Raw genomic sequence first — 20,940 nt, forward strand, 5'->3', positions numbered from 1 at the left:
AGGAAGGAATGCAGGGGAGGAATCACAAGACTGAGTCGCATAAGGGGGACAGATAGAAGGGACTAGCGCAGCAACTGACACAGCCACAACATCAAGGTCCTCAGGCGCCAAAGCCCAATGTCCAGGATGTCCAGGATGTCTGGGAAGCCTGGATGTCTCCAAGAGGTCCCAGCAGATAACAGACTGTTGGGGGCTATGCCTGAAGCTCAGACCCAAAAGGTAAAAGATAAGGACATGGAGACGAAGCTCATCTGGAAATATCTGGTCCTCTCAAGTTCTACCTAGGCATACAAGGAGTGAGCCCCCGCAAAGAGAAGCTGTCTATATCAGGGCAGTCTCTGCACCAGCACAGGGCAGCCGTCCTGTGACGATGCAGGTGCTTCTTTCCACCCACTCTCTCCCTCCGCAGGACAGCAGCCTCCTGCCTGCCCGTGGCCTGCACCTGCTGGGCTTCTCTGCACTGACCTCCCTCAGCGGAGGCTGCTCTCCTAAGGCCGCCCGCCTGGAGCCATGCAGGCCTCTCTCAGCAAGCCTGTCCTTTCAGGGCAGCTCTTCCTGTCCGCTTGTGCCTATGCAAGAGTCTTCCTCTCCTGTCTCTTTCTAATAAACTTGCTCTTTAAATATAACTGATTCTCCGTCTGGTGGAGAATCTCACCATGTGCCGCTGAAAGAGGAGCTCTGGTGAAACCTTTCCCACAGTGAAACCAAGGACCCCGAACTCCAAAAGATGACATCAGTCTCACTGAAGCATCAGAAAAGTGGTGCCTTAGAGGCAGAGAGACTGGTCAGGTAAGGGTTGCTGACAGCCTGGCGTAATAGGCTGGGTCTGACCACTGGGAGCCTAAGCGGATGTGCAGTGGCCTGGGCCTGGGTGTGGAAGGGGGCTTACTGCTGGTCCCAAATGATGAGGTGGAAGAGGTATTTGGAGAAGTGCACCCGTCGGGTCTGCAGGGGGCTGCACAGCTCCTTGCCGCCGTGGCTGAGGGAGCAGGAAAGGAAAAATTCTTCATAGCTACAAGAGAAAGGGGGCAGATCAGAACACTGGACTCCCAAGTCCCAGCTCAACCTTACCCAACCTATGCCAAGCTCCATTCCCCTGGTAAAACTCCACTGGGTCTCTAGAGGCTGTAACAATGGGTCTCAGGGCAGGAAAGTCAAGCTGTATTGCTGGGCCCAGTTTCAGGCTGCAGGCCGGTGGTTTTTCTTCCTACTGGGATCCAGCCCACAGCCTCCTCCTTGAGCACGCTCCATCCGGAGGCCAGTGCGCGTGTGCGCACGCGCATGCGCAGGTGAGAAGGGTGGGGGATGAAAACGACATATGCCGACATGAATGCCAATACATGGGGGTCCCTGTGGCTTGTGACAGGTGCCTGACAGAAGAGGTCAGAGAAGGCCCTGGTTTCCCAGGCTGCCTCCTTTGTTCTCCACCAATCGCCCAGAGGAATACATTAAGTGAGGAACAAAGAGAGTAGGGGGAGGGGAAGGAGGGGAGTCTGGAGGGGGGTGTGTGGAGTCAAGGCTTATTTCCCCAAGCCTTGGACCGCTGGGGACCCTGCGGAGAAGCTGAGGATTACCAAATGCACGGCCCCCCACCCACCCTTGCAGGCCTGGGGAACTCCAGACAAAGGGTCATCGCCCACCTCCCCGCCCGCCCATTGTGCATCTGCAGGGGAGTGCAGTCATTGGCCATGGGGCATGCACTCTATCTGGGAAGCGGCCATCTGTCGCCAAGTCTCCATCAGCTGGCCTTGGACTGGAGGGGGCAGGGATGCCCGAGCAGCCAGCGCTGAGAGGGAATGGCAGGATCTGATGCTTCTCTGCCTGCTCATCTGGAGACCCCTCTCTCCTCTGGGTTGTCCCAGACTCCCCCCTCACACCCCCCACCCACTCCCCAGGGGCAACTGGCTTGTCCACTGGGCATCATGATGCCGCAGACCCTAAACTTGGGACAGCGGGGTCATGTGCGGCCAGGAGAAGCCTCCCAAAAGTCAAGCATGGCTCCCATGCTAGAGGCTACTCAGCCCTAGCCTGATGCATGGTCACCCTAGATAAGCTGCCTGGGGGTTCTTAATAACAAGTTTTTGCTCAATGCATGGTATACAACTTAATCCCTGGTATGAATTTTGCTTCATGTTAGACCACGTACCACTATGAGGCACAATGGACATGTGGGGATCCCATGACTACTGACACCTTCCTCACCCTTGGTGTGCAGCCATGTCGTATCTGACCATGTACGAGCTGCCAATACAAACCCACCGGAACCTTGTAGAAACTGAAAGTGTCTCTAACCCTTGACTTCCTACAAACAGGGGTCTGCCTTTGAAGGAGAATCTGCTGAGTCAGCATGGGTGCAACAGACCTGCTTCTTGTTAGCCCTGGTGTCTAAGTTTCCCTTCTGCCATGTGACAGGCTCACCTCGTAACCCAGATGATGGGGATGCGGTGGGACGCGTAGACTGTGAAGGTCAGGGGCACCGAGAAGTGGCAGGCCTCTTGCACCAGGTCATGCCTGCAGCTCCCGGGCACAGTGGTCTGGAAGTCCGCGTTGAACGTATTGCAGTAGAGCTCTACCAGATCCAAGATGGCAGCCGTCAGGGCTTCCACAGCCTTCTCTGTGAAAGGACGGGGTCAACAGGCAGTCCCGAGCCTCAGCCAGCCCCATCTTGTTCCCATGGTGTTGGCTAGACCGGGACATTCTAGGACAGTAGTCCCCAAAGCGAGCTGGTTTCTAACAGTGGTGACAAAGTTCACCCAATGAAGTGAAATGAGAAAAAAAGCAGGAGTGTGTCACAAACTTTTCATAAAATGATAGTTATTCCATTTTAAACGTTGTCCCTATTTTTATGTATTGACCCTCATTTAGTGTTCTATTAGGAAACAGTAGGAAGGACAGTTGTCAATTATTTTCAAAAAGTTACTGCTTGGCAAAATGAAAGCCGACAAATTCTGCGTTGGCCCCAAGATTTCTTTCTGAGATATGCATTGGCCCGTGAAATCAGGAAGACTGGGCAGTCACTGAGCAGGAGGCCAGAGACAGGGCTTTATAGGGAAAACTCTGCTTAAAAGACTCAAAGAGGGTGGGCGGGCCCTCCATGGTGGTGCAGTGGATTAAAGCACAGCACTATAAAGCTATTAGCACCCACCATTGCATGAGTTCCATCCTGCCCGGGGAGTGTGACCTACATGGCACAGCAGACCACTTCTGTCTCTGCCCGCCGGTCCCCTCAACACTATATTTCAGCAGATCTGACTGTTCTACTCCCCACTCTGTCACTGGTGAATCCTCTCACCCTTTCGCACTGCTGGCCTGTAACCCAGTTCTTACGTGCATAAATAAATCTTTAAAGAAAAAAAAAGAAGACTCCAAGAGGGAATCCTAGTGAAAAATACTTTGCTGCCTTCTTCCCAGGGCCATTCTAAACTGGAAATACAGGGTGATGCGGCTGGAGAAAAATCACCAGCTACCCAAGGGAGAGCTTTTCCATCTGAAGCCGGGGCTGGCTGCCTCACCGTCCCTCACTGTCCCTACCCCCACATTTACACCACCTCATCACCATCTCCCGGGGAACCACAGGAATAACCGGTAAAGAGGATGAGAAAACAGCCTGTGGAAAGAAATGTGCTCTCCAGCTGCACCCATGCCTCATATAGGAAACCCCAGGGGCACACGCACATGCGTACACACGCCCATACACGCACACACATGTGTGCACACAGATGGCAGACTTGGACCCATAAATCTAGTGGACCAGGGAAAACAGGTTCTGGGTAGAAAAGGCTGTTCTCGGCCACCTCTACTGGACACTCCCGAGGCTGGTACCTTACCTCGGTTTTCTCTCACGGCCAGGACAGTGGGATCCTGTTAGGGAAAGAGGACAGGGAGGGGAGCTTCAGAGCCAGGCCTTTTCCAGCTGGAAGAAGGGCTTTCACAGCTGTGCTCATCTGCACCAGACGGGGCTGAAATTTAAGAAGCAGAGATTCCCCTGGGAGAATAGAGTAATGATTCGTAGCAGATCCATGGGGTGGATGGAGACTGGCCAAGGATCAAAATCATGACGTCCACCCACACAAGACATGCCAACCCTCAGCCTTTGCAGTTCACAGCGACTACTGCCCTGGCTGCATCAGCACAGCGACAGCCCCGCCGTGGAGTCACGGAGCACAGGCTCAGGGAAGATCCGGGTATTGCATCCCGGTGGATATGCAAACTGCCATGCCCGGTGACTGCGAAGGCCTCAGGGACTATAAATAAAGCCTTTGGTGGCCCCGACTCTGGACACTGTCATCCCTCCCGGAAGGGGTCACACTTGGTATTCATGTCCCAAGAAATCTGTGGTTAAACTGTCACACAAAAAGGATGGAGGCGGAGAGTCTTCCACTTCTGTGAGAGGACACCTACTCACAGTGAGCCTGCGAATGTCTCTCCCGCTGCCCCCCACAGCGCTCTGGGCACCAATACCTTCTGAATTTTAGGCTGCATGCGGGAGGGGCAGGGAGGCAGCTGGTTGAGGGCGCTGGTGATCTCAGGCGTCTCCACAGCAGCCAGGGCGTTGCAGATGGCCTTGACGGACTGGACCACCCTGTCAGCCTTCAGCGGGAAGTCCCCCTGCAGGAGACAACACAGTGAGGCTGACAGCCAGCCTCCCGGCCCCTGTGCAGTGTAGCACAAACAGTTTGGGAGGAGCAGGGTCTCCAGGACTCGGGGGTAAGGCGTAGAATCTGTGTTCTAGTTTCAAATGCCTGGCATCAGCAAACATTGTTCCTATTGAATTAAACCAGCCATGGCCACATTCCCGATTCTCCTAGCTTCTCTCCCTGGACCTCCTCTATTCCCAGTCTCCCTCTCGGCTACTCTACTTACACTGTGCAAACACAGGTCTCTCCCTGAGACATGCCAGTTAGAAAAAAACCAATCCACAGGGATTCACGAGGGGGCCACAGACACCACACAGGCCCCGCCTGCCCCGTGGCTTACTTCCATATTTTCACCGATTCCCAAACATCATTGCGACCCAGACGTCACTCGCCCCTCTCTGCACTTGGTCCCAGTGGTTCTTGCCAACTACCTTACCGTGACTACCTCAGTCAATTCAAATAATGGACTGGCTCCTTCTAAAGTCTTCCTCCTGCGCCGGCCCCCGCCCAGGTCCTCCACCTGGCCCCCTCCAGGGTCCCTCACTAACTCATCGCTATCCTGCTCTGTCTCCTATAAGCTTTATAGTATTTCTTTTTCAGACACTACCAGTTCCCTGGATTCTTACACTCTATTCCTGCAGCTGCCAACACAGGGCCAGACAAGTTCTTTATGCATAAATAAATCTTAAAAAAAGATTAAAAAATAAATCTTTCAAAAAAGATTAAAGAATAAATCTTTAAAAAATTAAAAACTAAATCTTAAAAAGAAAAAAGATTTTTTTTTTGCATACGGAACTGGGGTACAGGCCAGAGGTGCAGGGGGGTAAGAGGATTCACCAGAGACAGAGCGGGGAGCAGAACAGGCAGATAAACAAAGTCCACTGCTGAGGGGAGCAGCGGGGGGACAGGAGAGGTCTGCAGTGCCATGTGGTCACCTCTGGGGCAGGAGATCGAACTCCATGGAAGTGACTGTGGCCAGCTTACACTGCTGCACCCTAACCCTCTGTGCCACCAGGGAGGGCCTAAATAAATAAATCTTAAAAAAAAAACAAAAAAAAAAACCCTCCATACGAATCCAGGGCTTTCCTTCCTTCACCTCCCTTTGGGTCCTGAAATTTTTCTATCTGTGACACCAGCACATCAGAACCTCTCAAGCCAGAGGGCCCCAAAAACAGCTCTCAGGCTCCACTGCAACATGCACTCAAGTACAGCGGAGAGGACCATGGCCGCCGTGAAGGTTGGGATGCCCAAGACAGGGTCAAACAGGTGCCCAGGCTCCCTCAGCAGAGGGGCAGGGCCCTCTCCGAATGCGCACCAGCCGCCCCAGTGTCCATTCCAGATCCCGTAACACCACTGATGCCAGGAAGACTGGGGTGGGGGGTGGGGGCAGGAGGGGGTGCTCTCAGCAGCAGGAGCGGCCCGTGTTGCTATACTCACGTCAGCCAGCAGGAAGGCGTCCACCTCGTTATGGTAAGTGTCGAACAGAAGACTCAGGGCCTGCCTGGGAGGTGGGGCGGGGAAAAGTCACAGGAAGGGTCGGGGCAGAACCCCTGGGAGAACCATCCTCTCCCTCCCTCTTCACAGCCCAGGAGTCAGACTTGTGTTTGAAGGAGGGCCCTCTCCGTCCAGATGTCCCATGAAGACCGGAGGAAGGCAAATCCCCTCTACTGTGCCACTGAAGGGAGGAAGCTGTGATCTGCCCTGGATGGGGTGGTCCCTAACACCCAGGTCCTACCCCCAACAAGATCCTGGGGCCCGGAGAGAGAAGAAAAGGGATCTGCTGAGATCCCCTCAAGGTTCCTGTTGGGCCACACCCAAGATGAGCCCAGTCTCACCTGCTGATGGTCTGCTTGACCGGCCTCTCCTGCAGGTGGACGAGGTAGTTCAAGGTGGAGGGGCTCTGGTCGTCACTCGCCTGCACGAGAGGCGTCCCACTCAGGGTGGTACCTTGACCTCACCCCCAGCTCCCACTCCCTTCAGCCTCACCCCTGCCCCCCGCACCCCTCAGCCCCATGGCCATCAGTGGCCGCCCCCACGCACCGTCCGGGCCAGCTCACGGCGGACGGCTTTCTGCTCCATCAGCTGTAGCCGAATGTCAATGCCAAACTTGCGGCAGTACTGAATGTATTCATGGCTGCCCAGGGCGTGCTTGCTGGGGGGGCAGAGGACAGGCCATTAGCATCCAGGACTCCCAGGAAGGGAGAGGAGCAGGAAGAAGACCCAGGCAGGGGGTGGCACTGTGTTGCACCCCAACCCTGGTTCCTAGGACGTGCCATAGAGCTCTGGGGAGGAGTGTCTAAGGAAAGCCACCAGCACACGCAGCCAGAGGCACTCCTTCCACTCTCCTAGGTATTAAGCCTTGTGTTGTTATCACTGGTTCTCTCCAAAGACGGGAACTTCTGGAGGGATCAGGAGCACAGGGACGGCTCAGGGCAAGTGTTGACACGTGCTGGGGCACACTGGAAGCCATACGTGGAGGGACTCTTCCACTGTGGCCTCGGTCTCCTACCCTCTGCTGGGACCCACCATGGCTCCAGGTCTCCATCCCCATCTGTGCTCCCCTCCTATGGCCCTGCCTCATGGCAAACGGCCATATAAATGGCTATAGACTTTCTAGCCAACAGCCTCCCACACACCATTCCCACCACAGGAGACCCCCAGTTTCAGAGAAGGTAGCCTCAGAAGTCCTCTTGCAAACCAGCCTCATCGTCCCACCCAGATCTACCTTAATCAGAAAGAAAAGCCAAGAGAAGGCAAAATGTATCCCACTTCCAAGCCAGTCTTGAAGGCTTGGCCAGGCCCCAGCAACTGGGTAACAGAAGCCGGAAGGGACTTCCTTCCTCAGTAGAGCTGGGAGTCTAGGCCAGAGTGGAGGGAAGCGGAGGGGAGACGAGTCCAGGGAAGGGGATGTGCAGAAGGTGACAGAGGAGCCAGGTCTTAGGCCAGTCCAGGGCCAGCCAGCACTTAAAGGGGTCTCCACATCCTGAGGGGCCACGCCCGTCATCCGGGTTCCAGCATGCTCAGACTGAGCTGTTGTCAAAAGCTGGGGGTAGAGAGGCTGTGCTGGGGGGCTGGGGCTGGGGAGTGCCTTGGGAGGAAGGAAGAGTGGGGTGGCGGTAGCAGGAAACCCAGCCTTCCCCCAGGACTATGCAAAGTTCTTATCTGCGAGCAGCCTACATCCTGGCCCAGCACTCCTCACATCGGCCCCTCCTGCCAGGCCTGGTGAGCAGCTAAGGCCTTCTTTATGAGCTACCGGTTTTTTGGGTCCCCAAGGCCCTTGCGTCCTCCATGTGCACTCAGTTCAGCTGGGGGAACCACTCCATGCTACTCCACCTAGCCCTGAACTCTGCCCCAGGCCTGCCCGGGAGTCAGGACCTGAGGGCCTCTGCACCACCTCTGAACTGGGGGTGCTCAAGGACATGGGGGCCTGCAAGGGAAATGACAGCGTCCAGCGTACCCGATCCCTGAGCGTCCCTTCCTCAGGCTGGTCCTTCCCTGCCGCTAGGCATCAACAGCTTCCTGGGTGATCTCACGTGTAAGCCTGCTCCATTTTACAAAGGAAACTGCAGGTTGGGGCTTAAAGCTAGTAGGCGGCAACCATGATACTAACCAGCCACGTGCGTGGCCAGGAATTAAACTGGACCCACTGTGTCCTTAGATCCCTGCGGGCGGCCCTGCACTGGGAAACCCTGAGACTACACCTGCTTGCTACTCTCCGGGAGAGTGGTCACACACGGAATACGTCCAAACGATGCCCCCACAGTTGTGCCACACGGGACACCCCGCTTCCATTCCCTCAGTCTTCCAGCTGAGGACACCAGGGCCAGAATGGGATATTGTATCCCTGAGATTACAGAAATGAGCCAAGAACTGCGACCATCATGAACAGCCAGGTATCTCGGCCTGGACGGAAGAGGACGAGCTGGCAGGGACAGTGGTCAGCACTGCTAAGAACTGATGCAGCCTCTGCCTCCCCTGCTTTCAGGCCTACCACCTCTGGGGGGCCAGAGGGAGTGGGCAGTGGGCATCCAGGCGAGGACACAGCTTTCTTTATTTCCTGACGGGTGGTCCTTGCTGAATCCCCAGCCTGCCACAAAATGTAGCACCCAACGGCAATGATCCCCGCTACTCTCCACCCTGTCTCCAGAGCCCCAGGGCAGTGGGAGGGGGGTGGCTACAGTTGGACCATGTCAGACTTTCCAGGGAGGCTGCTTGCTGCAGAGGGCACAGGATGGGGCACTGGAGCCGAGCCCTGGTGAGGAGAACCAGATGCCCGTGCCAGGCAGGGAAGGCTGGTTAGCCAGGAGAGGAGAGCAACTGTAATCTCTCCCCAGACTCCACAAGGGCATTTCTGCCCCATGCTCCTCCTGCCCCCGACCATAAAGACATGACTCATAATCCAGGGCAGTAGCGATAACCCCACCAGCCCCCACCCCCACCCCCACCCCATACACATCTCCAGCAATGAAGTCTGCAAGAAAACAGACTTCGCCTAAGCCCAACTGCAAGCTCTTTCCACAGCAGACTTGGCCCAGAAGCTCAGCCAGCCTACTGGCTGAGCTCCTGGGGAAAGCGCAACGTGGCTGAGAGAATGCCCAGAAAGCAGGAGTCCTGTCAGGGTTGGGGTGGAGCTGCCAGCCTGAGCCTGAGCCCAGCACCGCCCGCCCCAGCATCCCTCAGGCCTGCTGCCCCATACATCCAGGCCCTTCACTCACTTTTGCAGGAACTCCTCCAGCCCACAGGGTTTCAGCACGAAGTCGCCCACGTCCACCTCCCTCAACTCGTCGTGGGTGTAGCACAGGGTCTGGTAGATGAGCAGGTCTACAGTGGAGGAACCTGGAGGGTGGGCCCGGGGGGAGCCGTGAACACAGGTCCTGGGCCTGGTGGGACCCAGCATCCCCGTGTGGACTCCTCTCAGCTAAGCAGCTCTGGAGCCTCAGCAAGCAATGACGCGGCACAAGGCTGAGGGAAGTAATTGTGGACCTAAAAAACTGCCATAGAGCCAGTAGCAGGAGTTCCCCTCTGCCCCTCATTTGGGCCACAAAGAAGCATCGGAAACAAGGACCAAACACCGCCCGCTCTCACCACTCACTCACAGTTGCAGGTAAACGTGAGCGGCTCCCGGAGGCTGTTACACAATACGGTCACCTTCAGGTTGACCTCATCCCCAAGGTGCTCTGGGCTTGGCGTCACGGCACTCCAGACATATCCAGTGAGGGCATACTCCTGAATGTCCGAGCCAGCACGTAGACTGTGCAGGGAGAGAGGGCAAAGACCTAGCTGTGCCTTCAGAAGAGAGCAGTCAGGAAGAAGCCCGCTGGGACATTCCTACCCCAAGGTCCAGGGGCCCCTCAGTGCCCACAGAGCCGGCAAGGCCCTCCTGGTCTGGGGGATGTGAGGGAACAACAACCCTGGGAAACCATGTTCATCACATATTTGCTATAGTTGCAAATGGCTTCCCAGACAGAGTTGAACTGTAGGGATCGTTGTAAAACAAAGCTTTCCACAGCAAAGAAAATTTCCAAACCAAATCTGTTTCTTTTCTTTCTTTCTTTTTTTTTTTTTGCTCTAGATGACATTCTTATCTCCATCTGGGGTGCATCTGCTCCTCCGGGCCAGTGAGTCTTAAGTGATTGGGATAACTGAAGTGTTAGAAGAAAGTTTCATGCATGTTGTCAAAAAACAGCGCAGCTCAAACTTCATAAAGCCTGCGCACTCCTGCTGTAGGGAGGGTCCGGGAGTTGTACCTTTAGAGTTATTCAATACCACTCTTCTTCATTCCTAAGAAAGTTCTCAAAGGGGTGGCCCTCCCCTCCCAGCCACCACACCCCACCCTAATCCCCCATTCTTTAACTCTTACACATCCAGCATGTGGCAAAATGCAGCAACTTCCTCATCTCTCTCCTCTGAGACCTCAAACAACTCATGCCCATTGGCGACGGCATGGGGCCGGGAACCCACCTTTAAGAGAAGAGCAGCTGTGTCATCTCTCTCTCCCCCTCCATCACCTTCCCACTGGCAGCTCCCAGTCTCAAACTCTTAACTTCTAGGCATCAAGACTTTTCTAGTTAACATGAAAGCTCTAAGGAACTCACGCAACTGAACAACAGAAAAACAAGTAACGCAGTCAAAAAATGGGCAGGGATTTGGTCACGTCTCTGAAGAGGACACAGAGGTGGCCCACAGACCCAGGAAGACATGCTTATATTGAGGGGTGTGCAGATCCAAAACACAATGAGATATCACTTCATACCTGTAAGAGTGACCTACATCAAAAAGACAGTAAAGTGTGGGTGAGGGTACGGAGAAAAAGGAACCTTTATATAATATGGGTGGGGATATAAACTGACACAACCATTTTAGGAAGAGGTATGGATCTTCCTCAAAAAAGCTAAAATTAGGGCTATCATGTAAATCAGCAATCCCACTTCTGGATATCTATTTAAAGAATATGAAATCGGGCCCTCCTTGGGGTGCAGCAGGTTAAAGCACAGCACTAAGAAGCTAAAACCACTTCCGCATGAGTTCGATTCCTGCCTGCCCCGGAGGTGACCACATGGAGTAGCAGACCTCTCCTGACCCGCCAGCTGCTCCCCTCAGCAGTATACTTCGTGGATCTGCCTGTTCTGTACTCCACTCTGTCTCTGGTAAATCCTCTCACCCTCCGCATCTCTGGCCTGTACCTCAGTTCTGTATGAATAAATAAAATCTTTAAAAAAAAAATAAAGAATATGAAATCATTAATACATGGAGTTATATGGACCACTGTGCACTACAGGACTCTCTAGATTAGCTGAGATACAGGAACAACATAGGTGCCAACTGGTGGATGGCTGGATAAAGATGTAGTACATATATACAGTGGAATAGTATGCAGCCATTAAAAAGATGGGGCAGGGGGTTTTACCATCTGCAGAAAAATGGGAGAGGAGTCACAAAATGAAATAAATTAGAAGGAGAAAAGCAAATGTTAGACGATTTCAACTATATGTACAATATAAGAAAACAAAGCAGATGAATGGACAAGACAAAATAATGCAGTAGATACTGACCACAAAAATAAGTTGCCAAAGGGGAAGAGGGTGGGTGTGGGTAGGAGAAAGGGCTTAGGGGATTTAATAGTTGGTGATAGATGAACTTGATTAAAAAATAATTTATGCAAAATTTGCCCTCACTCTATAACATAGCTACTTGGGATACTGATTCTCTAGAGGAAGAAAAATACCATGTTAAAAAAAAAAATAAGACTTTTCTAGTCAATCAACATTCAGTGAATGTTGGCATAAGAAAATATGGGGAATCCAGGAAAATATTTATTTGCCATCCTAGGAGACCAAAAGCCAAGTCAAGGAGGACTTGAAAACTTGGCTGAGTACAGAGGCCTGGGCAGGACAGACAAGACTGTGGCCGAAGCCACTTGCAGAGTGGACAGTCTAACAATGTCAGTCCAGCAGGTTCAACAGTGTGTGGAGTGGCTGGGCTAACAGCTGGCTTCCTGGGGGATGCTCCCAGGGGCTGGGTAAGGGATCAGAGCAGGCAGTTATTCTGCTATATGCCTGAAACCAGCGTCAGTACATGGCCCAAGCGGTCCCCAGGGAAAGCAAGGTCTGGGGCAAAAGCCTTGGCACCCACAGCAAGCCTTCAGGACTCAAAGCAGAGCCAGCTCGAGGGAGCGCTTGGGTGGAAGCAGTGACTCAGGCACCTGTGACTTCTGGGTCAATGCTGTATGAGGAAGAAAGTGTCAAGGCAGTAGTCTGGGCTGCACAGAACATGGTGGAGGCTCCTCTTGGTAGAAGCTTAGGCCCTCCTGCCTCTCAGGTTGTCTGGACAGCTTGAATATTAGGGAGCCAGCCTGGGTCCTACTTCTTATCCAAGAGCAGGTGTGTGATAGGAGGGATATCCTCTCCGACAAGAGCTCAAAGGGTCCCCCATCACAGAGCTGCTTTTAGTCACCCGTGAAGACTTCTACAGGAACCCCCAAACAAGGCCTGCAGCCCAGCCTGGCAGGAGGAAGTAGAGGGAGAGCTGGTGCATGACAGGTTTCTGCCCTGACCAGCTGGCCCAGAGCAGCGGCCACCCCAGGGGCATGAAGCTGCAGCTCCAATGAAGCGCCCGGCCACATCCGGTAAAGGCAGCCGGAGTCAGCAGCTGCTTCCGGGGATCATGTCTGTGAGTCTGTGCTCACAGCAACACCTCACCTCTCCGCTTCCCCCAGCTACGCTCAGGTTGGGGCAGATGGCAGCGACTGGGCTAGTCATTTGAATATCCAGATTGTTCCCTCTGACGCTCTCTCTCGTTAGCCCTGCTCCCCTGGGTGAGCACAGAGTGGGCATAGCAGCGGGGGCAGATGACATGTGAGGCCCTGGCTCTGCCAAGTTCGTGCCTGTGTCCCAGTCAAAACAATAGCGCCACTGTCGGCAATTAACCCATACAAGTGAGGAGACACACACACACACACACACACAGAAACAAAGACAGAGAGAGAAACAAAGAGAGACAGAAAGAGGCGGACAGAGGGAGAGGAACAAGAAAGCCAGGAAAGGCAACAGGGCAGAGAACACAGTGGCTACTGAAGGCCATTTCCAGGCCCCTTCAGTACCACTCACTGGCTCCATAAGAAAACAAAAGCCACTTACGTTTGCCCTGCTGGCAGGCCCTGGTGGCATCGCCCGATGCTGGCTGGGGGGGTCCGCCAGGCAGAGGCTGGCAGCGGGGGTACCAGGCTGGCATTTGGACCCAACCAATTCCAGAGTTGGCTCCACAGGCCTGGGATAAGGAAGACCATTCCGGCTGGAAGCCCGGCGAGGGCGGGGTGGTGGTACAGGCCGAGAGCCCAGGGGGTCTCCCCTCCCAAGTGGAGGTGGGGAGGACCAAGGCCGCATTCCCCACCAAGAACTGGCAAGAGCTTTCAGCTTGCTCTTGTGTCTTCAAGGAGACTATGGACCGAGCTCCCTCTCAGGACGCTGATGACACACGGGCTGGGGGGAAGGGTGAGGAAGTGGAGGGAAGCAGGAGAGAAAGGGAGCAACAGGGGTGACCACCTACCACAGCGCCTGACTCAGTGAGCAGGCCCAGCTCAGTGCCCTGGGAACGGGAATCTCCCTGTTCCTATAAATAGCAGGGGCAGCCCCACCTCGTAGAGCAGGGCTTTAAAAAGCCCGGAGCTCCTGGGCTGGGGCTGATCCTAGGAGCTGATTCTGCTTTGGGAGACTCTCTGAGCAGAAGCCCGGGAAGAAAGGACCATGTGATTTTCCAGGGTTGTGAAGGATCCCAGGTGCTGGACAGAGGTGAGGACGCCCCAGGATCCCTTAGACAGCGGATATGGAAGAACCAGGGATGGAATTCACTGGTGCAACATCACCGCAGAAATCATGGGCCACATGGGTGCTTCTTGTTGGCCCTGGGGCCAGCATTTCCAGGGGAGGAGGACCAAACACACCATGGAGATAATACTTTTTTAAACCAGAGGAAAGGATCAAAGCTGCCTAAGCCCCTTAGTGCTTCTCTAGAAATACAGTGTCATTTCATACTATGTATTGACAAAAGTGAATCATTGTCACACTGTATACTATTTCTAAATATTTTCACTGTGAAAAGAAATGGTTGACGGGCCCTCCTTGGTAGTACAACTGGTTAAAACACAGCACTATCTGCAGCCACTGCAGCACAAGTTCGATCCCCAGTCAAGGAGGTGAAACATGGTGCAGCAGACCTCTCCTGTCTCACCCGCTGCTCCCCTCAGCAGTGTACTTTGTCAGTCATCCTGTTCTGCTCCCCACTCTGTCTCTGGTGAACCCTCTCACCTCCCATACCTCTGTATGCATAAATAAATAAATCTTAAAAAAAAAAAAAAAGAGAGAGAGCAAGACAGCATCAGGGAGTGAAGGAGAAGAGGCAGTGAGAGAAAAGAGCCAGATAGACAACGTGGGAGACAGAGAGCCAGGAGGAGGAGCTTTGGAACAAGGCAGCAGGCTGGCTGCTGACTCCCCCTTTGCTCCCTGCACACCTGAAGCTACCCAGTTAGAGTATGGGGGGTTCTACCTCAGTGGGTCACATGAGGATTCTTACTGCACCCAGAGTGGGTGCCTTACAGCTACACAATGTTGTTGGCAAAGAACCCAGAAAGCAGAAGCAACTCACTGCAGTCACCAAGCCAACTGGCCAGAGCCACCAGTCCAGGTCCTACAGCACCAAGTGGATGCACGCTAGGTACCTGGGATCCAAATTGCCTGGCCCAGAAGAGAGGGCCAAGACACAGAACACCCAGCCCCCCAAAGAGGCAATGTCTCCACTGGCATCATCTTCCTCTCCCTCATCAGGACCCAAGGGCTCCGTGACAGGAGAGGAGGGGAAGAGAAGACGAAAGATATGGATTTGGAACAATAGCAAATAAAATAAAATAGAGAACAATGACTCTTGATCACTGACGATGGCTGTGAGCAAAGAGGACAGAAGACGCACAGGTCCTCACCGGAGCAGCAGAGATTCGGTGGTTCTTCCCAGGGGCTGCATTTTTGCGGTTAGCACCGCGGGAGTTATAGGTGCGAGGGGGCACCTGTGGGGGCATGGTCTTGCTCCGGGCCACGGGTTTGCCAGGGGGATCCTTGCCGAAGTCCAGGGGCCTCCGGCCCTCCTTCCAGCCCCTCGTGGCATCCCGCAGCATCTCTGCGTCATAGGTGGACTTCAAGTTGAGTCGTGTAATTGCATCATTAATACCATCGTAGTCCACAGAGCCCAGCAGGCGCCCTGAACACCCACCTCGCCGCTCCTCTTCCTCTTCGAGGATCCGGCGCGCCAGCAATTTGCCCTCAGGTTGTTGCACCAGTGCGTAAGTGTTGATGTCATTGGGTTGAGAGATCTTGGAGGATGAGGGGGACCCCTTTCTAGGAGGCAGAGGAGGGGTGTCCCAGATGGAGACTCGGGGAGGCAGAGGAGGTGGGGACAGTTTCTTATCTCCTGGCCCTGGGGATACTGAGAGTCCCTGGTCTGAACCATCAAAAAGGAAGAGATAGTCTCCAGCCAGGGAGCCTTTGGACCAAGGATCTGGGCCAGGCTGGGAGCCCTGCGAGGTAGAGTTGTTAGGTGACCCTTCCTGGGGAGACAGTGAGTTGTAATTGAGGGTGGGATCGGAGCCAGAAAGACCACGTAAGAGCTTGAGGTCATTCCGCCTTCCCGTGGGCTTACTGTAGAAGTCAAGGTCGAGCCCATCCCAGTGGATGAGGGACGGATCCGTGTTCTGCTTGGCCCTGCTCTCCTCCTTGTCATGCCGGAGCCGGGACAGAGCATCATACTCCATCTGCAGGGCCTCGGCCATGGCCAGCTCTTTGCGGCTGATGCCCACCGACTCCAGGGACTTCCAGTGTTCCCCGCTGCCCTGAGTCGAAGACATGGCGAGGGCGGGTGATGAAGGAGACAAGCAGCCTCTACTTCCTGCCAGTGTCAGGTCTGCAGGCTTGTGACATGGTGTCCAGGCACCTGGAGGGGAGTCACAAAAAGAGAGAGATTAATGATCTAAATTAGGTGGCCCGATGGGCACCTGTGTCTGCCTGCTGCTTTAATGCCTACCATCGGTGGAGAGAAAGATGAAGAAAAAGGAGATGTCGAGATGATTTTATTATCTATTGCAGCTCTCTCCGCTTCTACTCATTTATACTTGTCTCCATTTCTGGTCATTCATTTTTGGTCATCTCTCTCACATGTGCCCCAGGAAACAAAGAAAGGAGCTCTACGCACCAGTCGGGAGAAGACAAGGGTCCTAAACCAGCTTAAAAGAGACAGATCTCAGACACTGCTGGTGGAGAATCTACAATGTCACCACCACTATGGAAACAGACAGCTTCCTGGAGAGGTAAATGACCCTAAGATTCAAGTACCCCACTCCTAGCTATGTACCCAAGAAAAACGCCACGCCAGACCTGTATGTGAATATTCATAGCAGCTTTATTTGTAACATCAAAAACTGGAAACTCAAAGGTCTGTCGACAGGTGCATGAACTTAAAAAAAAAAAAAAAGTGTTAGGCCCTCTCTGGTGGCACAGCGGGTTAAAGCACAGCACTGCATGCTAGCTGCAGCTGCTTCAGTGTGAGTTCGAGCCCCGGGGTGATCCACATGGCGCAGCAGACCTCTCCTGTCTCGCCCGCTGCTCCCCTCAGCAGTGTATTTCAGTCAATCTGCCTGTTCTGCTCCCCACTCTGTCTCTGGTGAATCCTCTGCCTCACACCTCTAGTCTGTATCCCAGTTCTTATATGCATAAATAAATAAATCTTTTTTTTTTTTTTACTATCCAATGTTTAATTTTCTCCCATTATATCAGAAATGTCTATTATGGAACTCTGGGTCCAAATCATGGTCCATAAAGATCTCCACTTAATTGGATTAGATCACTTTTTTTTTAAAGAAATAAATCTTTTTTAAAAATACATCTATATGCGATGACTGGATTAAAAAGATGTGGTACATATACACAACGGAATATTACTCAGCAACCAAAAATGATAAACTCGTGCCTTTTGCAGCAACATGGTTGGAGCTGGAAAAGATCATGCTTAGTGAAATAAACCAGAAAGAAAAGGAAAAATACCGGATGGTTTCACTCATAGCAGGAGTATAATGGATCAGGCAAGAAAATAATAATAATAATGAACAGCTACATACCAGAGACATTTTACGGGGGTGGAGTGGGGAACGGGATCAAAAACAGTGGGGGGAAGGAAATTCACTGGACTATGGTGATGGCACACGGGTGATTTGGTGATGGGAAGCCTACAGGGATTACAACTGAGATGGAAAAAGGCACAAAATGATGTAAAAGTAAACTATTATATTATTTTAAAAAACAATAAAGGAAAAAAAATACATCTACATGTACAATAAAACAAATTTTGCCAGAGACCCAGGTGCTTGATGGGGTACAGGTATGTCAGATTATTACCTCTTCTTGGCCCTGTCTTAATCCAGAGAACCCCACATTTTCAGCCAGGAGCTGGCACAAGCCAAGTATTAAGATTTGCCTTAGCCTGAAAACTGGAAATAACCTCTCAACATCCTACCTCACTTACCCACTAATATAGCTGCACTTGCTTCCGGCCCCTCTTTCTTCCTTTTAGTTTTGGGAAACAGTTTTCTTTTTCTTTTTCAAGATTTATTTATTTATGCATACAGAACTGGGGTACAGGTCAGAGGTGCAGGGGCTGAGAGGATTCACCAGAGACAGAGTGGGGAGCAGAACAGACAGATCAATTGAAACACACTGCTGAGGGGAGCCGTGGGGGAGACAGGAGAGGTCTGCTGTGCCGTGTGGGTCAGCTCCCTGGCCAGGGATCGAACTCATGCTGCAGTGGCTGTGATAGCTACATAGTGCTATGCTTTAACCTGTTATGCCACCAGGGAGGGCCCCGGGAAACAGTTTTCTACCTTCTCCTGCAGAACAAGCCATCCACCCACCTCCTCCAGGAAGACGCTCCCCTGTAGAGAGAGGGGAAGAGGGAGAAGGAGCGTAACCCAGTTCCCTAACATGGGTCCTTGACTTTGTCCCAATATCCTCTCTGCTCTTCCTTCCCTTCCCAGCCTGAGCGCAGACAACATGCAATCATTCCAGCACACCCCTTCCCATTACTTCTCTCGCTGTCATCTGGCTGTCCCGACCTGCCACCAAACTGCTCCAGCCACGGTGCCCAGGCCACCCAACTCGACAGGCATTTCTAGCTGCTGCATGTATCTCACCAGGCCATTCCCCTTCCTCCTCAGACCTCCAACTCCTGTCTTCTAGAGCACCTTGCTCTCCAACTTTTTTGTCCTTTTTTTTTTTTTTTAAAGATTTACTTATTTATTCATACAAAACTCGGGTACAGGCCAGAGACAGAGCAGGGAGTAGAACAGGCCAACTGGCGAAGTACATTGCTGAGGGGAGCAGTGGGCGGGTCAGGAGAGGTCTGCCGCGCCGTGTGGGTCACCTCCGGGCCGGGGATTGAACTCATGCTGAAGTGGTGTTAGCTTCTTAGTGCTGTGCTTTAACCCGCCACGCCATCAGAGAGGGCCTGTCCTCCTTTTTTTTTTTTCATCTACCTCTGAAATATTGCTGTGGACCCGAGATTCCATTCTGCCTGTGCAATCTCATTGCTTATACCATTCTCATGTTAATGAGTGAATGACCCCTCCCACCACCCCCGGCCAAGGTTACAGGACTGCCTTTCACAAGCCCCACAAGTTCAAATAAATGATCACCTTCTTTCCTGCCCAAGACTTTCCTGTCCCTCCTGGTTCAGGCACCACGCTGGCACTTGAACTAGAAGACCTGCAGCTACCCAGAGTTCCTCCTTCCTTTCATCCCACATGCAATCACAGAGGCTTGCCCGCTTTTCCTCTTTAAAATATCCCAAGTCTACTGTTTCTGTCTATCCCAACTGCTGCCCTATTTTTTACCCTTCTCTTTCAACTGGACATCACAAGGGCCTTGGTTCTTCCTCCTCCTAATCTTTTCCTCTGAGGCTCTCTCCAGAGGGCTTTTCTAGAGTGTAAATCCCATCATCCCACTCGCTGCTTGAACCCTTCAAAGGTTCTCTGTTAGACTCCCACCCCTCTCACCTCCAACCACACAAGCCTCCGCTCCACACCTCTGGCCTCCGTCCTTGGGCGTGCCCTTCCCAGTGCTCTGTGTGGCTGTCCCAGGCCTTGTTCAGACATCCATTCCCCAGGAAGCCTTCTCTGAACCCTCAGGCCAGACTAAGGCCCCCTTCTTTAGGCTCTTTATCACAAAAATAGTCTTTAAATATTTCATTCAAAGTTCAGTGTGTGAACCCGCCATTGCCTCCACGCTCCTGGAATTCAGCCCATTCCCACCTGGAGGGACGAACCTGACCTGGATGGGGAAGCAGAGCTCCTTGGTGGTGAGAATTCTCAGACGTGGAGACAAAGAGGTGACACCCATCCCTGGGGTCTGTCAAGCACAGGCTGGCACATGGAAAGGCAGGTGGGCATGTGGACACCACCATGCAAATTGCCTTCAGCTCTGGGGTCTCTGATTCCTTCAGGCCAATTTCTCAGAGGACTCTGCTGTCAGACCCCAGGGCTCTCACCCCAGGGCTCGGGCTGCTTCTCAGGAGAAAGGAGACATTGCTGAGGGTGATCTGGCAGACCAGGCTGACGAGGCTCTTCCAGACTGGAATTCAGAGGAGGAACTCAGCTACCCTTCTGTGACCACTGCGGCCTGGTTCTCGGACAGGAGGCCACCACACTGTCTGTCAGCCACACAGGGAAGGAGGCCCGGCCTGTCCACAGAGTTCGTTCCCAGGGCCACACAGGCAGCATTTCCTTCCAAAAGGCTCAGTGCTCACTCACTTAGATCCTGAGAGATCTGTGGTAAGGAGGCGGGACGAAAAGCACTGCCTGTGGACCAGGAGAGTCGCCTCAAGGTGAGGTGGACGGTGACAGAGAGCCAACAGCCCTAGGGACCTAGGCTGAAGCGAGCTGGCTCCCTCACCCATTAAACCCCAAATTTCCTTTCCCAGTTCAACTCCCTGTCTGCCAGCTTCTGCTGGGTTGACAAATTAGAAATTTCTCTATTCCCTTAGTCCTCAAGGGCTACTAGAGACGCTATTAAAAGGCAAATATTGGGCCCTACCTGGTGGTGCAACAGGTTGAAGCGCAGCACTATGAAGTTAGCCCCAGCCGTCCCAGCACAAGTTCAATACCCGGGCGGGGAGCGGACCCACATGAAGCAGCAGACCTCTGCTGTCCTGCCCGCTGCTCCCCTCAGCAGTGTACTTTGTGAGTCTTCTTGTTCTGCTCCCTATTCTGGCTCCCGTAGTAAATGTTCTCACCACCCCTGCATCTCTGGCCTGTATCCCAGCTTTGTATGCATAAATAAATAAAATCTTAAAAAAAAAAAAAAAAGGCAAATACTCATGTAGGTCCCAGGAAACAGGTGGGCTGGAGAAGGGGCTAGGTCTTTGCTACTCTGTGGCTCTTCCAGGAAGACATGATGGGGCCAGCACTACCCCAAATATTATGTGCCCACCCCCACATTACAGTCTATGTGCAGGACACCCTCTGACCACGGCAAGGAACCACAAGAGAGGCAGCCCCACGGCTGGTGCACCGTGGTGACCCCTCTTGCGGGCTCTCAGAGCAGATGGAAATGGCCTGAAAGGTCAGGTCCAGCAGTTTCCTTTAGGCACTGCATGCACTAGTTGTTGACATTTGCCCAGTTTGGTCTCTTTTTCTGTTCAGTCATTGGAAAGTAAGATGCCAACACTTCACCACGAAATACTACAGCCTGAAACTCTTGGGAACTAGCACATTCTC

General features: G+C 53.0%; 1 protein-coding gene across 1 annotated transcript in view; it reads right to left on the bottom strand.

The window, feature by feature from the left end:
- Positions 1-16,109, bottom strand: part of PIK3C2B (phosphatidylinositol-4-phosphate 3-kinase, catalytic subunit type 2 beta) — a 45,011-nt gene extending 28,902 nt beyond the window's left edge. The window contains exons 1-11 of the mRNA XM_004685536.2: positions 15,109-16,109; positions 10,498-10,598; positions 9,734-9,888; positions 9,353-9,473; positions 6,678-6,789; positions 6,473-6,552; positions 6,075-6,138; positions 4,462-4,608; positions 3,828-3,861; positions 2,419-2,614; positions 890-1,012 (exon numbers count right to left, since the gene is read on the bottom strand). Coding sequence (XP_004685593.1) covers positions 890-1,012; positions 2,419-2,614; positions 3,828-3,861; positions 4,462-4,608; positions 6,075-6,138; positions 6,473-6,552; positions 6,678-6,789; positions 9,353-9,473; positions 9,734-9,888; positions 10,498-10,598; positions 15,109-16,026 — 2,051 coding nt within the window. The 5' untranslated portion in view covers positions 16,027-16,109. The remainder of the gene's footprint in view (positions 1-889; positions 1,013-2,418; positions 2,615-3,827; positions 3,862-4,461; positions 4,609-6,074; positions 6,139-6,472; positions 6,553-6,677; positions 6,790-9,352; positions 9,474-9,733; positions 9,889-10,497; positions 10,599-15,108) is intronic.
- Positions 16,110-20,940: the final 4,831 nt, after the last annotated feature.

The sequence above is a fragment of the Condylura cristata genome, unplaced genomic scaffold, assembly GCF_000260355.1.
Source record: "Condylura cristata isolate star-nosed mole 26May11 unplaced genomic scaffold, ConCri1.0 scaffold00018, whole genome shotgun sequence".
Classification (NCBI taxonomy): domain Eukaryota; kingdom Metazoa; phylum Chordata; class Mammalia; order Eulipotyphla; family Talpidae; genus Condylura; species Condylura cristata.